Source organism: Lactuca serriola, chromosome 8 (genome assembly GCF_051521515.1).
Source record: "Lactuca serriola cultivar US96UC23 chromosome 8, Lser_US96UC23_V15, whole genome shotgun sequence".
NCBI classification, from domain to species: domain Eukaryota; kingdom Viridiplantae; phylum Streptophyta; class Magnoliopsida; order Asterales; family Asteraceae; genus Lactuca; species Lactuca serriola.
In genome coordinates, this window is record NC_136415.1 from 257750245 (window position 1) to 257765819 (window position 15575).

General features: G+C 35.9%; 1 protein-coding gene across 1 annotated transcript; it reads left to right on the top strand.

The window, feature by feature from the left end:
- Positions 1–7171: 7171 nt before the first annotated feature.
- MYB4R1 (myb domain protein 4r1) lies at positions 7172–14477 on the top strand. The gene is made up of 12 exons (XM_079013567.1): positions 7172–7842; positions 8325–8830; positions 9628–9818; positions 10067–10228; positions 10303–10617; positions 11046–11204; positions 11293–11442; positions 11534–11737; positions 12265–12516; positions 12842–13138; positions 13383–13544; positions 13835–14477. Exons 1-12 carry the CDS (start codon positions 7473–7475, stop codon positions 14202–14204), a joined length of 3138 nt encoding a protein of 1045 aa, XP_078869693.1. The 5' UTR covers positions 7172–7472; the 3' UTR covers positions 14205–14477.
- Positions 14478–15575: the final 1098 nt, after the last annotated feature.

Consider the following 15575-nt stretch of genomic DNA (forward strand, 5'->3'; position numbering starts at 1 on the left):
GGATAACAAGATAACAAACCTCTAATGTAATAGGGTAAAGAAACAATCCAAATACAAAACCATAATCAAGAAATCAAATACATAAGTGATCTACAGATCTAGTAGGTATCATTAGTATAACTCCAAGTTTAAAGTAGCATAATATCAATATAATTTTGCAGATTTTGATCTAAATTAATCACAAGAAATCTCAAGGATCACTTTTCAAATCACTAGTTACTTGAATTTTATCCATTACTATATTCCATTTCTATCCCAAGCTTAAAAAAAAACTCTATATCGGCCTATCTGCAAAGAACCTCCAGAGTAATTCAAGCACAAAGCTTAAGCGAATCAGATGCTAGAGTTCAGGAACTCATAGTTGATTATTGAGCTTTTGATTTGATCACATCAACTATCTATTTTCGGGCCAAAAAGAAATCGATTTTTTGTAAAATCAGAAGGAATCAACAAGTAATGGATTGCAACTGAAAATAAATCGACCCAGTTAAGATGGAATTACCTTATCTTCGTTCCAAATCAACATACCCATAATGCCAAATCGTGTTCTACAGCCCAATCGGTACAAATTGAAAAACATCTTCAAGCATGAAAGAACGAAAAAGATGAAAAGAAAAAGGAAATTCCTTATTAGCGGTGGAAGAGGAAGACGATGAACGAACGATGGGGATGTAGGTAGGTACGACGATGCTTCGGGGGGTGGGAGTTCGACAATGAAAGAGGTAGCCGACGGTGAAGAGGATGGCGGCGGCAGAGGATAGACAAAAGCAATGGAAAGGACGAGTGATGTCCGTTGAAGGAAAAGTTGCTTGGAGTGAAAGAGGTCGAGACTTGGAGAGCCATGGGCAAGGGCAAAAGGCATCTATTTTTCAGTCAATCTTTTTTGTTTAGCAGACCGAATCAGAGCAATATGTACCGACTGTGGACCGAGTAAGCTACAAAATAGAGGGTATCAAACACATTGACTGGACCAGATCAGTTAAAATGTCTGACCGGACCGGGTCAGCAAGAAATCAAACAACCCTTAAGTTTAGTTCCGAGCAATGGATCCTTCAAAAGAATTGAAGAACAATTTCGCAGAGCTCCTTCTAAGGAATCGATCCGTCAAAAAAAAGTTGAAGAACAATTCCGCGGAACTCCCTTCGAGGAATGAATGTTGAAGAACAATTCTGCAGAGCTCCCTTCGAGGAATTGCTTCAGTTTTTTTTTTTTTTTTTTTTTGCCACACGGATTCCTTGGAGCTACAGTTAATTTTACGGAGGCCTCGGAGCTCCCCTCCGCGGAATCCATGTTTATACCTGGAAATTCGATTTTTTTGTGCCACCCATGTTCTTATGTTGGAGGTAAGCATTACTTGTTTACTAGTGTCAATTTTGTTGGAATGAATTTGGTTGGATGTGTGACTTTCCTAAAATGATTTACTGAAGTGGGGTTTGAGAAATCATGTTACTCTTTTACGTAATCCTCCTTTAGCGACTGGCATTATGTTCATAGAAAACGAATTGGACTATGCCCACTTTATAGATATAGCTTATAAAGACCTAGAAATCCATATATCCATATATATAGACCATACAGGGGATAATTAAGAGGACTGGTTCGATTCAGGTGATGATGAAACTAGTTCTGTAATCCAGGGTGAGGATAAAGAACCTTCTGAAACAGACCCTATGTTTGAAGACATTGGTTTAGAAGATGAAATCATTCCAGATGGTTTTATTCCTTTAAATAAGATTGTTAACGATGACTTCCTAAATAAGTTGTGTCCAGATAGGGAGAACGATGACACAAATGAGGATCCAGTCATGGACAATAGTAAGGAGGGAGTGAATGCAAATGTTGTAGTCCATTCTATTTTTAATCATGTCATACATCATGTAACGCTCGGTTCTTGGTATGTATTTTAATAAGAATTATTCATTTTTGCGAAGGGACTCGACGAGTTGGAGGCCCCAAACTCGTCGAGTATAAACGGATTTATGGGATGCGGGACTTAAAGTCTACTCGACGAGTTGAGAAGCCTTAACTCGACAAGTAGGGTTGCTAGAGTGAAACCCTAGTTTTTAGGGTTTGCACCCTATTTAAGGACCTTAACACTCCATTGTTGCCTCCCTCAGTCCAGCAAAACCCTAATTCGCGATCTTGAGCCTTTTGAGTGTGTGTGAGTGAAAGGAGAGTGATTCTTTAATATTTCCTTGAAGGAGTGGAAGCTAGAAGTGTAACACCTAGATCCCTAGTACGAATTTAATCAATTTCACAAGCCGCAAACTCGTCGAGTATAGATAGAGAGGGACGCGGGGTTTGAAGTCCACTCGACGAGTCGGACTGCTAGAATGAAACCCTAATTTGAAGGGTTTGGCACCCTATTTAAAGAACATAACACCCCTTTGTGGCCTCCCTCATCGTCTCGCATTGTCCAGAAAACCCTAATCAGTGAGCTTGAGCTTTGTGTGAGTTTGTGAACCATTTTTAAGTGGTTTGGTGTGATTTGTAGCTTGTGAGAAGAAGAAGAATAAGCTAGAGGACTCCAAGAGAAGGTTGTAGATCCAGAAGCAACATCACATTTCCTTCACTTTCTGGTAATCAAGTCTATATCTTGGCCATTTGTTTTCTAGATCTTCTTATGGGGTAGTTAGGGCATTTCAGAGTACATGTTGGAACCATTCATGAATGCAAGCATGAGTTGGTGTATCTACTGCAGATCTAGGTCCTTGAGGGACTCGGTCTGATGTCGGGGCAAGCCCGATGAATGTGTCATGTGTTCCGGGCTTCGGTTTGATGTCGGGGCAAGCCCGATGAATGTTTATATGCTTATGTTATGTGATTATGTTATATGATATGTTGTATGTATGTCGAGGCAAGCCCGTTGTCTGGCGAGGCCCGATGCCCGACACGATCTGATGTCGGGGTAAGCACGATGCCAGGTAAGCCCGATGTCGGGCAGGAGCCCGATGTCGAGTTCGTCTCGATGCAGCTAGGCAGAGTCCCAAAGTTATGTTATATGTTATGTGTATGGTATGTGGTAGTTTGGGGAGCTCACTAATCTTCGTGCTTACGGTTTTCAGTTTTGGTTTCAGGTAATTCCACTAGCAAAGGGAAGGGCTCGGGTTGATCGCATGACACACACCACAGTTTTAGCCTGGGATGATTATCTCTGATATTTGATTTATGATTTTGATACATTTACAGTTGTTATGATATTTTTGAGTTACACGACTTTTGTTTTAGATGATGTTGAGATTTATGGGTTTTATTAATGGTTTAAAAATGAAATTTTTGGATTGTATTTTTGAGATGTTACAAGTTGGTATCAAAGCCTTGGTTTGAGGGATTCGGGCACACTCTTGGGTGTGTCTGAAATCAAACTAAGGAATTGGTATGGAAATTTCAAAAGAAAATCATTTTTATAAAAAGGACTTTGAGAAAAAGAAAAGAATTTTAGAAAATCGAAAAGAACTTTGAATAAGAGAAAAAGGGTGTGGCGCATGCAATCAGCCGAGCTCAAGTAAGTCTCCCAAACTATCCATACAAGTTATTTTGATATGATATGATTATGTGATCATCATGCTAGACTAGGGCTAAGGATCTAAGAATTGATGACATGTATGCTTGCTTTATGTGTATGAAAATTGCATGCTAAATTAGAGCTAAGGATCTAAGAAGGATGCCTTATATGCCTGCTATATGTGTTTGTTGAGTTGTATGCTAAGTATTGATTAGTCAGTGATATGATAACCTGATTAGGTTATGCTTAGTTATGGTTACTCAATGCTCGAATGTTGTTTGCTTTGTGCTTTTAGGAGTTCTAGTTGTCCTTTGCTAACTAGTAAACGAATATGTTAAGTTACATGTTGCGAGGACTAAATAATTTCATAAGGTTAGGTCTAACGCTACTTCGCAGCTCTTGTTTGAGTCCAACCGTTGTAGGGTAGGATCTCTCATTCAAAGAATTATTTGGTTTAAGTAATATGTAACTGTATTCACAAGCTAGTTAGGGAAGTGTAATAGGGACTTATTGTGTAGCTGATGACGGAGAGTAGGTCGGAGATTACCCTAAGGCAAGCCTAGGATGAGATTAGCACGTGAAGCAGTAGTAGTATAAGGGACTTGGTGGAGTCAAGGCAATTCTTGAGGAAAGTACAGATAGATGTGGAAGGTAGTATGGGCCCGTACTACTGAAAGCAAAGGATCTGTACTTGAATCAAGGAGGGATGAGATGAATCCGGGAAACTTGTAGTATGGTAAATCCCTTAAGTATGATGAGTTTCTGATGATTTTTATGGTGTATTTTCAGAATGGTGGTACTACATACTAGACCAGTCGACAGTTCAGGCACCGGTGAGGGATCAGGCTCGGGTTCAGGAGCCAGGCAACTAGACGACCAGACTAGGGAGTTCATCTCCTCTGAGATCACGCAGTATTATGGATCAGACTCCTGTGATTTTTTGGAACGATCAAGGAGGGTATTTTAGAGATTTTGTATGAGAGATTTAGTGCTTTCTGCACCGAGGTGGTGGCCATGATGGGGTCGTGTACACTGACTTTCAGGGAAGCTTGGGAGCTTCCGACTACCATGGGGCTCGAGACCCCATTGCGAGCACTAGATGGTTTGCGGCTGTTGCCAACGCATTCCGCAACAGCAGATGTCCCGAGGGGGACAAGGTCTGACTTGTGCCCTGTCTTCTGAAGGACATGACACGTGATTGGTGGGAGGAGGTCGGATGAGCCATTAGGGATGATGTAGTTCTTAATGCGATGACCTGGAGTGATTTCATAGCCAGGTTCAGGGCCGAGTTTGCGCCTGTGATTGAGGTGCAACAACTTGCTAGGGAGTTTTAGGATCTCCAGCAGACGCTGAGATGGTGACCGAGATCACCGATATGTTCAGGGAGTGGGCTCTTCTCGTTCCGCAGTACACATCGTACGAAGAGATGAAAAAGGCCCGATATTATGAGATGTTGCGGAATGAGATCCGCTAGTTTGTTAGCCGATCCAGCTGCAAGATGCTGGAAGACATGATTGCTAGAGCTCGAGAGAGGGAGTTGGTTTGAAGTTATGTTTTTAACAGGCCGGGACAGGAAAAATCCGATAAAAATTCATAACTTCGTCGTCCGACGTCCTTTTTCCTCTTTCTTTTTATCGTTGAGCTCCTATGAATGAGATCTTCGATTCTCGTTTAGGTTGTGTCGGCTAAAATCGCTCGATCTAAATTTTGAACTCCGGGTTGCACACTACTATGCCAAATCTTAGAAAATTCATAACTTCCTCATACAAAGTCAGATTTGGGCGTTCTTTTTATGCATGATCTCGATTTAACGTATATTACAACTTTCGTTTAGATTGCTAAGGCTAAAAAACACTTTATCGCAAACTTACTTTTTACGTCACACAATGTCGTGCCGGTTTTGCCGCGAAACTTCGACAAGTCATAACTTCTTCGTTATAACTCGGATTTCGGCGTTCTTTATATCTTCGGAATCCTTGTCACGACCACTAAAACTTTCTTCATAGGGTTTATATAATATTTTATTTTTGACGCTTATTTTCATTCTTAAATTATTATATTATTATAAACAAGTATAAAGCACATAAATTCACATAATACTCAAATAATTCTTTTTTATTACTTCAAAATGAGTTATAATGGTTGACCTTGAGTATTACATCATTATACTAATGTGTAGCCTAGAAACATGGACGTTACACAAACACACCCAAAAATGGCTTCCTTTTGGCACTCCAAGCTCAAACTCACTTCCAATGACAATTAGGGTTTCTAGGGACGTTGAGAGGCAATGGAGGCTGATAGAAATGAGGTCCAAAGGTCATAAAAGGGTTTAATAGGACACAAGACCTAAAGTTTAGGGTTTCCTATCCATACCATGTACGCCCCGCATACGAGGCTTCGATGCTCGATGATGCGCGCCCTTGTACGCTAAGCGCACAAGCGCGTATGCCCAACATACGAGGGGAGGGTCCTTAGCCAAAAACTTTAAAATAAAAATATTAAAGGAAAATACCTTGATTTCGGATGTTACATGGTTAGCTAGTGGGATTTAATGCTAACAGCTATCCACTTTGTCGGGGTTATGCTATTTTCTCGTAACCTATGGATAATTGTAACTTTCTCATAGGTGCCCCGTTTTCAACGTTCTTTGTATCTATAAGTTCGTAATTTCGTCTACTACAACTTTCATGTTGATCAATTTTACTAAAACACAAATACATTTTTACTTTATATTTTTTTAAATTAAAGCTTCTTCTTTATTAATTTTAAAGTGAAAACACGGTGTTGTGGAGAGAGATCAAAATTACACATTTACATCTGATTATATCCATATTTTTTCATCTTGAAGTTCCATTTGAGCTTGAATTTGATTTTGATGTTGTCATTTAAACATTGGTGGATAAATCTGCTTGTGGTTTTGGTTGAAGAGAAGGTGTAGATCTCATTTATTGATTGGTTTGATGCAGAATAATCGTTTAACAGTGATAAACAAGTGCTGAAACTAATAATTGGTAGATAAAAAATATCAAATGTTACATGAACAATACTCATGGTCAGGGAGAATTCCCCGACCAAACTCTCTCTAATCTAATGTCCTATATGGTTCACACATACAAATGATCACACTCCTCAACTTTATATAAAAATGAATGAAATATGTTTTTCATATAAAATAATTTTCTAACATAACAAATCATTCAACATTATTGTAGAACATTTCCTATTCCAAAAAAACGAGGGTTATATAATGGGGATATTATTTTCCTGATGGTGGAGAGATATAGTCAACAAAAATACCATAAGATAAGACGGTAATCGGTAAACATACTTTACAACTAATTGCAATAAATACAAAATTATGTCCGGTATACGATATAAACGAACCAAAATTTCGTCAATAATAACCAAACTTAAGACTTATTATGATGACATTATCCTATATTTGATCTTTTTTTTTTTTTTTTTTTTTTTTTTAACTCAAGAGGGTTGGTAGATTTGTTATTGTTGTTGATCCTATCATTTCGTTTCATTAATCAAAAGAGTGAAAGACTATAGACTTTTTTCTATTAAAAGTCTAAAGATAATATAACATGATGAACATGAATTTGTATAAAATATTACATAATTCTATATGATTTTGCCTAACGGATTAAAGACAGTCAAAACAAAAATTTCATGAAATTTGAATGAGGTCAAACGGTTAGTTGTCCGAAGGGCGGTCGCCTTTTCTTCATATGAACCCTAATCCAAAAGCTCATGAGATTTGAATGAGTTAAGTAAAGTTGCCCTTAAATTTGTGAAAAAGTGTGTTTCGAAGGGGATGAACAAACGATTAGTTGTAACAGCACTGGAAGGCGGTCGCCTCTTCCTCATTAAACCCTACAGCCTATATACCCAGAACCCTAATTGATCCAATCCCAAAATTGCATCCAAGGTCTGTCATTCGATCAGATTAACTTTCAAAATGCCATACAATGAAGACGAATCCTCCGGCAGCGACTCCGATGCCGGATTTGACGAAGATATGGAAGCCCTAAGAAAGGCCTGCTCTGTCACAGGTGTCGACGATTCTGTCGACGACCCCCCCAAAGCATCCACCACCTGTAGCGATTCTGGTGACACCTATGCGTCTGAGGATGAAGACATAGAATTACTGCGTAGCATTCAACAACGTTTTTCTGTTCCAACCAACGATATTGGCAGTGAACAATATCCTATTTCTATGAAACCGTTAAGCATCATTATGCCCTCTGGTTTATCGGATGAGAATGAGGATTATGGTGAAGATTTTGAAACTCTCCGTGCTATTCAACGACGATTCTCGCAGTACCACGGTAAAAGTTTTGCGAATTTTCTTTTCTCTTCGTCTGCTTGAGTCACTATTCTTTACCGAATTTTTTTTGTTGAATGTTATGTTACATTGTCCCGATGCTTATCCTTTGTGAATAATCAAACGCATTCGTTTCTACCTGGGACTTAGGGGCCACCTCTGTTGGCCGGAAGGCCTAGTGGGGTTCTTTGCATGAACCCTGTGGACTAGTTGAGCCAAAGGTGCCAAATACTGCGCTTACTCAAGAATAAAAAAGCATTTGGGATCAGAATTTGAGGGAAAGGATAGAAACATCATCATCATCATCATTTTTGCATCAGTCTTTGTTCGTAAGTTATTGTTGCAATTAGCATAGATGCATGTTCACAGAACATGCTTGCAATGCTTCCTGCCTGCTTCATTGTTGCCACTTACTGAAGCTGTTTTAGTTGGTTGTATCTGGTTTATTTTATGCAACTAAAATTTGTTTATTGATTTTTGAACCAGATAGCAAGAACAACAACAAGGAGAGTTATGTACAGAGACCAGAGCAGGTTGGTGCAACTAACATAGAATTGGAAAAGGAATCTTCCCCTAATTTTTTTGTAAAGAGTATTAACAATGGACAAGGGTTTCCAGATTGTGTAGATGGAAGCAACACCAATCAGAATTTGGAATTATCCAGTAACATTACCCCTGAGACTCCCTATGCAAATGACAGTGAAGGGCATGAGCCTGGTTCTGAAATTATTCCAGCCCCGGATTGTGGTTTTCCAAGATCTGCACAAGCATTTGTTGAAGCCATCAAGAAGAACAGGATATGCCAGAAATTTATACGTAATAAAATAGGACAGATTGAAGCAAGGTTGGAAGAAAATAAAAAATTGAGGGAGCGTGTTAAAATCCTAAAAGACTTTCAGGTGGCTTGTAGAAAAAAAACAGGCCGAGCATTGTCTCAGAAAAAAGATCCACGCATCCAGCTGATTTCAGTTCCAAAACAGAGATCTAATGCGGTTAGTCTCCATGCAAATGATCTTTATTCTTTCTGATACATCTTTTCTTTGTCTTTTATTGAAAATTTTGATGGCACATTTCCATAATATCTGTGGTGACTAGTTGACATTTGGGAAGAATCCAAATTTGAGAATGTAACTGTTTGATGGATAACAAGATTAGGGTCTCAAGAAACTATGCAGAGTGTAATTCGTATTCACATGATATCGAATTAGGCATTGGTTGTCATTAAGATTGTTACTAGTGAAATGGGGATTTACACTTATTTTGTTTGTTTATGCATCTCTCACATTTGGCCTATAATATTATATGTTAGCTTTATAGTTCCCCAAGTCTCCATTAGGAATTTTGCTTCTATTAGGGTGGTTTTGGTCTTTTTGAACAAGTTATTGCTGGTGAGGGCATTTCATGGCTATTTAGTTGTTTTTGGTAATTAATAAGGTAGCTTTGTGCCTTTGTCTTTATGAACTTTTTCTCTAAGTCATGATTGGGCCTTTGTTTTTATGTAAGCGATGCACTAAAAATTCCTTAATCAATTAAAAATTGTATGCTATTGAGTATTGACTATTGAGTTTTCTATAAAATATGTCTGCTGTAAACTCTAAACCCTAAAAATGCTCCCCTTTTTACTGACTGGGTAAGTTGGTGTTGTTTTTTGGTAGTAGATCAGTTTAGTTAATTACGAATGGCTTGGGATAAAGTGTTTGCTTATATATATATATATATATATATATATATATATATATTCATTGATGATAATTTGTCATTTTAAATCTTTACACTTTGGGAATTACAGGCTAAGGATAAAGAAACACATGCAATTAATCAAGGCCCTGCTGAAAATTGCCATGTTGCAGATTATAGAGATGCAATGTCAAAATATCCATTCTCTTTGATTAGGGAACCTTGGTCAACAGAGGAGAATGAGAACCTTTTGAAGGGAATTAAACAGCAGTTTCAGGAAATGCTAACACAAAACCTTTTCAGGTATATTATTTATTATGAGTTTGAAAAACGTTACTGAAGTTTGCAAGTCCTGTTCTTACTTATAGCAACACACTTGACTTGTATGTACTTAATAGCATTTATACTTTAATTTCTGTTGATTACTGCATTTTACTTTTAAATCTATTGTTTATAGTATGAAAAATCTCTCCTTTTATTTATAGCATTAAATATACTATTAATAAAGAAATAGATGTATGTTGCTAATAGTAAGTATATACATATGACAGTGGTGAAGATGTAGATTGCCATGATATGGACAACATGCTTACAGAAATCACACATCGTGAAATATCAGCAGAGGAAATCCGGTCATTCCTTCCCAAGGTCAATTGGGAACGCCTGGCTTCCATGTATGTCATAGCCCGCTCTGGTCCTGAATGTCAATCAAGGTATACATAATATACTGCTATTTTAAAAATATATATTATTATAAAATGTGATTTGTGAATTGATGATGATTCAGATGGATGAATAGTGAAGATCCTTTAATAAACCGTGAGCCATGGAGTCTGACTGAAGATAAGAAGCTTTTGTATACTGTTCAGAATCGTGGGTTGAGTAACTGGATTGATATTGCTGATGCATTGGGGACAAATAGGACGCCTTTTCAATGCTTATCGCGTTTTCAAAGGAGTCTGAATGCATCTATCATAAAAAATGAATGGACTCCCCCTGAAGATGAGGAGCTTCGTAATGCTGTTGCTGAATATGGGGAGACCAATTGGCAGCTTGTTGCCTCAACACTTGAAGGAAGGACTGGTACCCAGTGCTCCAATAGGTCAGTCAGTTAACAATTATTATTATTTTTTTTCTACTTTTTAGACGATATGCAGTGATCTAAGTTGGAATTGGAATGAAAATGTTCTGATTGTTTTCAGGAATGGAATGGTGCATTCCCTTCTGCTAGTTTGATTTTTTATGGAATGGAATGATATTATTACTTTTATGTATACAATCTTCGATAACCCCTAGGAACTAAAAGTTTCATTCTATAAGATCAGTTTTTGCAAAAGTAACTATTTTTATTTTAGTTCTATTTTAAGATTTCATGATATTTAATTTATTGTAATCATTTATTATTTTTAACAGATTTAAAAAAAAAAAAAACGACTATATGTATGTGTGTGTGTGACTATTACAAAATGAGTTACTATTTTTTTAAAACGACGTAGCTTTGAGAAAATGATTATTCTGTGTTGCGTTCAGATGGAAGAAGTCATTGAACCCAATGAGGGAAAGAGTTGGGAAGTGGGCCCCAGATGAGGACAAGCATCTCAAAATAGCTGTGAAGCTATTTGGGGCTAAAAACTGGAACAAAATTGCTAGATTTGTGCCTGGTAGGACACAAGTACAATGCCGAGAAAGGTATTATAATTTATAAATTATAATTAATATCTTATTATCAGAGATATGTTTGGTTGATTTTTACATCTTGTTTGTGTGAGTGTGACAGATGGGTTAATTGCTTAGATCCTGCACTTAACATGAACGAGTGGACACCAGAGGAGGATTTAAAGTTGAAACATGCAATTTCAGAACATGGATATCTCTGGTCTAAAGTAGCTGCATGTGTTCCTCCACGAACTGATAGTCAATGTCTCAGGTACTCTACTAGCTTTTTTAACAAACACCCAGTATTTGCTTTTATTTATTATTCATTTTTTTTTTTTTTGTGTGTGTGTGTGTGTGAATAGGAGATGGAAGGTGTTGCTTCCACATGAAGTTCCCATGCTACAAAGAGCCAGAAAGATGAAAAAGGCTGCTTTAATATCTAATTTTGTGGATCGGGAACACGCACGCCCTGCTCTTACTGTCAATGACTTTGTTGCCCCTCTACTACTTGAGTCGCCTCCTGAACCTAATCAAGATCATATAACCTCAGACAATCAAAACCAAAGGTATGCTTTTTTTTTTTTTTTACTGTTTCTTTGTGTTCACATTTCAATATCCATGTGGGATCCAATACTCTTGTCCCATGAAAACCGCAAAGAACAACTTCCTTCTTCACAATTCTTTTGTAAAATGCATTTAATTTGTCTTTTTCATGGGCAAAACTTTAAGCTGTCTGCCCCTTGTCTCTTTCTCATAATCCGTTATTGTTTTGGTATGATGGAATCAGAGAAGGAATAGAATGCTTCATTCCATTGGAATGAAAAACCTGTTTGTTTTGCATGATGAACTAAAATGGAATGGACCATTCCTAAAGGAATGTGATTTTATAATAGTTTTAATGAAAGAAAATATTCTAAACAAAATCATGATTTTGATTATAGTATAATATATATATTATCATGATTTTATTTTGGGTTTGATGAGATTTTATTGAACATAGTGTTAAACTTGTACATATATTGTATTATTTAATAAAGTAGTAGTTAGAAGAAGTAAGTTATTGGTGATGATGAAGTTTTGTGTGAAATTGCAGAGGTGTTCCGAGAGTTAGATCTAGGAGGGCAAGAAAGGTAAATCCTACTGAAAAAGTAATGAAATTGATCGATGAAGATGAAGATGATGGTGACATGAAAGGCAATAATAATAGAATATCAAAGAGGAAGCAAAGTTTGTCAAAAAACAACCCAAACATAAATATCTCATCTCAAGAGAGTGAATTGTCAGATCTAAATGTTGATGGGGACAATTCTGAGATTAAAAAGTATGCCCGGAAGCGGAAACGAAGGTATGATTTTATTTAAAAAAAAAAAAAACTTGTTTTGATTATAACATCCTTAAACTTTGCGTTTGAAGTTTTTTCTCATTAGAAATTGTAGTTTGATTTTTTTTTTTTTTTTTGTAAATATGTGGATGAGAGAGAGAGAGAGGGAGGGTAGTTTTCAATGTACAGTTACAGTAGAATAATGGTGTAATAGGAAGAAATGATGAAAGTATATGTATGTTAGGCTAAAAGTAAAGTGATTGACATTTCACATTGATTATGCATAGCATATTATTGATTAATTAGGAGTTAAGAGAAGGTTTGTGATGGTGATTGGTTTTGGTTGCAGAGGCAAGAGAGAAGAGAAGGAGATGAATATGAATATCTTAAATGATTCCCAGATGTGTAGAGAAACACCACCCATATACATATATGAACATGAAGCATCTCCAGACATGTGTATGACTGAAATCGAATCCCCAGAGGGTGAGGGTGAGGGTGCCATCACCACCATCACTGATGATGATAATGATATTGAAAACAACCGAAACCAACAGATGGGATTATTATTGGATCCAATCAATGGTGCAGGATCAACGCCATTTAAAACCAAAGCAGCCACCGGGAAGCGCAAGCGGAAACCAAGGTATGTATGGTCAATATATATATATATATATATATATATATATATATATATATATATATATATATATATATATATATATATATTTTTTCCCAAACACTTGTTCTTATTCCTCATCCTTACTTAGACTTAGAGACAAAGACTGTTTTGTTTTTCTTTCTTTCACTCCCAACTTTTCACATTTTTTTTCTTTGAACACAATTGCTTTGATTCTATCTAATATGATCTTCATTGGTTTTGGTTGCAGAGGCAACAAAGAACATGAGGAGGATGGAACTTTCTTAAATCAAAGGAAGACCAAGAGAAGCCATCTGTCTCTTCCAACCGAAAACAACAAGTCAAACATCTCATCCGGAGAGATAATCAATGCTCAAGCTCACGAATCCCACACCTGGAATCAAACACAAAGGTATGAAATGAATGAGTATGGTTTTCGTTTAAAAAACTTCTTCACTTCTTAAACTTTCATTTCATTTCATGGAGGGATGATGATATTGATACCCTAAGATGCTGTTTCTTTCCCACCTAACATAACTCTACTCTACTACTAACTGCTAAATATTTATCAACTTCATTTTGGAAAAAAAGAAACATGCCATAACTTCACTGTAATATCACAACATAACTTCACATATATTTTTTCCTTGTGAATTCTGATTATTGAGTTGAGGATCCAATCCAACTGTTTGTGGCGTGCAGGAGGGGCAACAAGAAGAAAAACAAAAACAAGCAACATGACAAGAGCGATGAAGCTTTTGAACCTCTTGTTGCTGCCATTTCAGATAAAAAAACCAATCCCAATCCCAATTGTAATCGTGGGGATATATGTTCACCATCGTCTCCGACCGAAGCACCACCAGTACTACCCATCGAAAAGGCACCTTCCATTACAACACCTAGAAACTGTAAAATGCCATGTAAACAGGGAGGAGATGATGAAGAGACAATTGGTAGCTTTTTCGGTAGACTAAAGAGGAGAAGTTGTATTAAGATTGATGATGAGATTGGAGATGAAGAGACAATTGGTAGCTTTTTTGGTAAACTAAAGAAGAAGAAAAGGAAAACTTAAATGAAAATATTATTGTTGTTTTGATTTGTCAGATCTTTGAAGGTCGAGTAGGGTGAGACGGGTTTTGATTTGGATCTTGCGAGAAAAGGTTATGTTTAAAAGGAAGGTAAAAGAATTTTGTATAATGAGTGATGAGTCCAAAGTTTGACATGTGAGGACTGAGGAGGAATTGTCTATACCATATCGGGAGGGTTTGCTACTTTGTTTTCTTTACATTCAAAGTATATGTTTCAGTGAGTATATTATATAGGAAAGATGCCACAACTTTGAACATGTGTTGAGTTGTTTTATATATATATATATATATATATATATATATATATATATATATATATATATATATATATATATATATATATATATATATATATGTAAACTTAGGTTAATTTGTTTTTATTAACTATTGTATGCCAGAATGCATAGATCTGGACCACCGGATGAAATTTAGATTCAAAAGTCATGATCTTAGGGTTTATGATATTACAATAGGGTAACATGTACTATATAATAACACAAATTTAGTCACTTAGCCTATATTGAAAAAGAAAAATTTCAGCTTTTAAGGGATAATTAATTCCTTATTTGTTAAAATCTAAATATTTTTAATTAATTCAAATTTAAAAATTTGATTTTATGTTGTCAAAAGAATACCAGCCTTAAATTAGTAAATATATTTTTAATTTTCTTCTTGCAGAATACATTTCTAATATAGTTATATATGATAATTGACCTGATTTAAGATAAAGATATTATTCATATACATCCAATTTGGGTTTATGATTTTATTATTAATATACGTCTGGAATTAAATACAAATTTATAAATATTCTTATAGACTAATATCCTTATACATTTTAATATAGTTATACACATTCTAAAAGAATATCATACAAATTGAATAAAATTCTTAAATAATAACATTGTTGAATATATAATTATTAAACGAATACACTTTGATCCTCTTTAATGGTCCATATAATCAACTTGATCTTTACATATATACTTGTTGAGCTTGATTCCAAATATTTCTCTTGTATGATCAATATGATTCCTTCTCCATGCAATTCTGAAATAATAAGATACATTACTCGTTAGTATTACCAGTTAAACAAATACACTTGTTGTTAACAAACATTTTGAAAGACATTCTAACAGAATGCATTTATATAAATAAATTCTAACAGAATACATTATAAAATGCACTTAAATCATAGTCTTTTTTTCTATATGCATCCACATTATAAAACATGTATAAATATATTCTGTCAGAATTACTAGCAACACATGTTTTATATTAATATTTATATTCTCATAGAATGAACATTTGTTTGCATTCTAATATGAAAAAAAAAAATCTCCAGTTTAACCCTT

Excerpts from the sequence above, each read along its gene's own strand:
- MYB4R1 (XM_079013567.1), top strand. The coding sequence starts at position 7,473 with ATGCCATACAATGAAGACGAATCCTCCGGCAGCGACTCCGATGCCGGA. Across the intron at positions 11,738-12,264 it reads TCAGACAATCAAAACCAAAG|AGGTGTTCCGAGAGTTAGAT; the intron begins GTATGCTTTTTT and ends GTGAAATTGCAG. Across the intron at positions 13,545-13,834 it reads ACCTGGAATCAAACACAAAG|GAGGGGCAACAAGAAGAAAA; the intron begins GTATGAAATGAA and ends TGTGGCGTGCAG.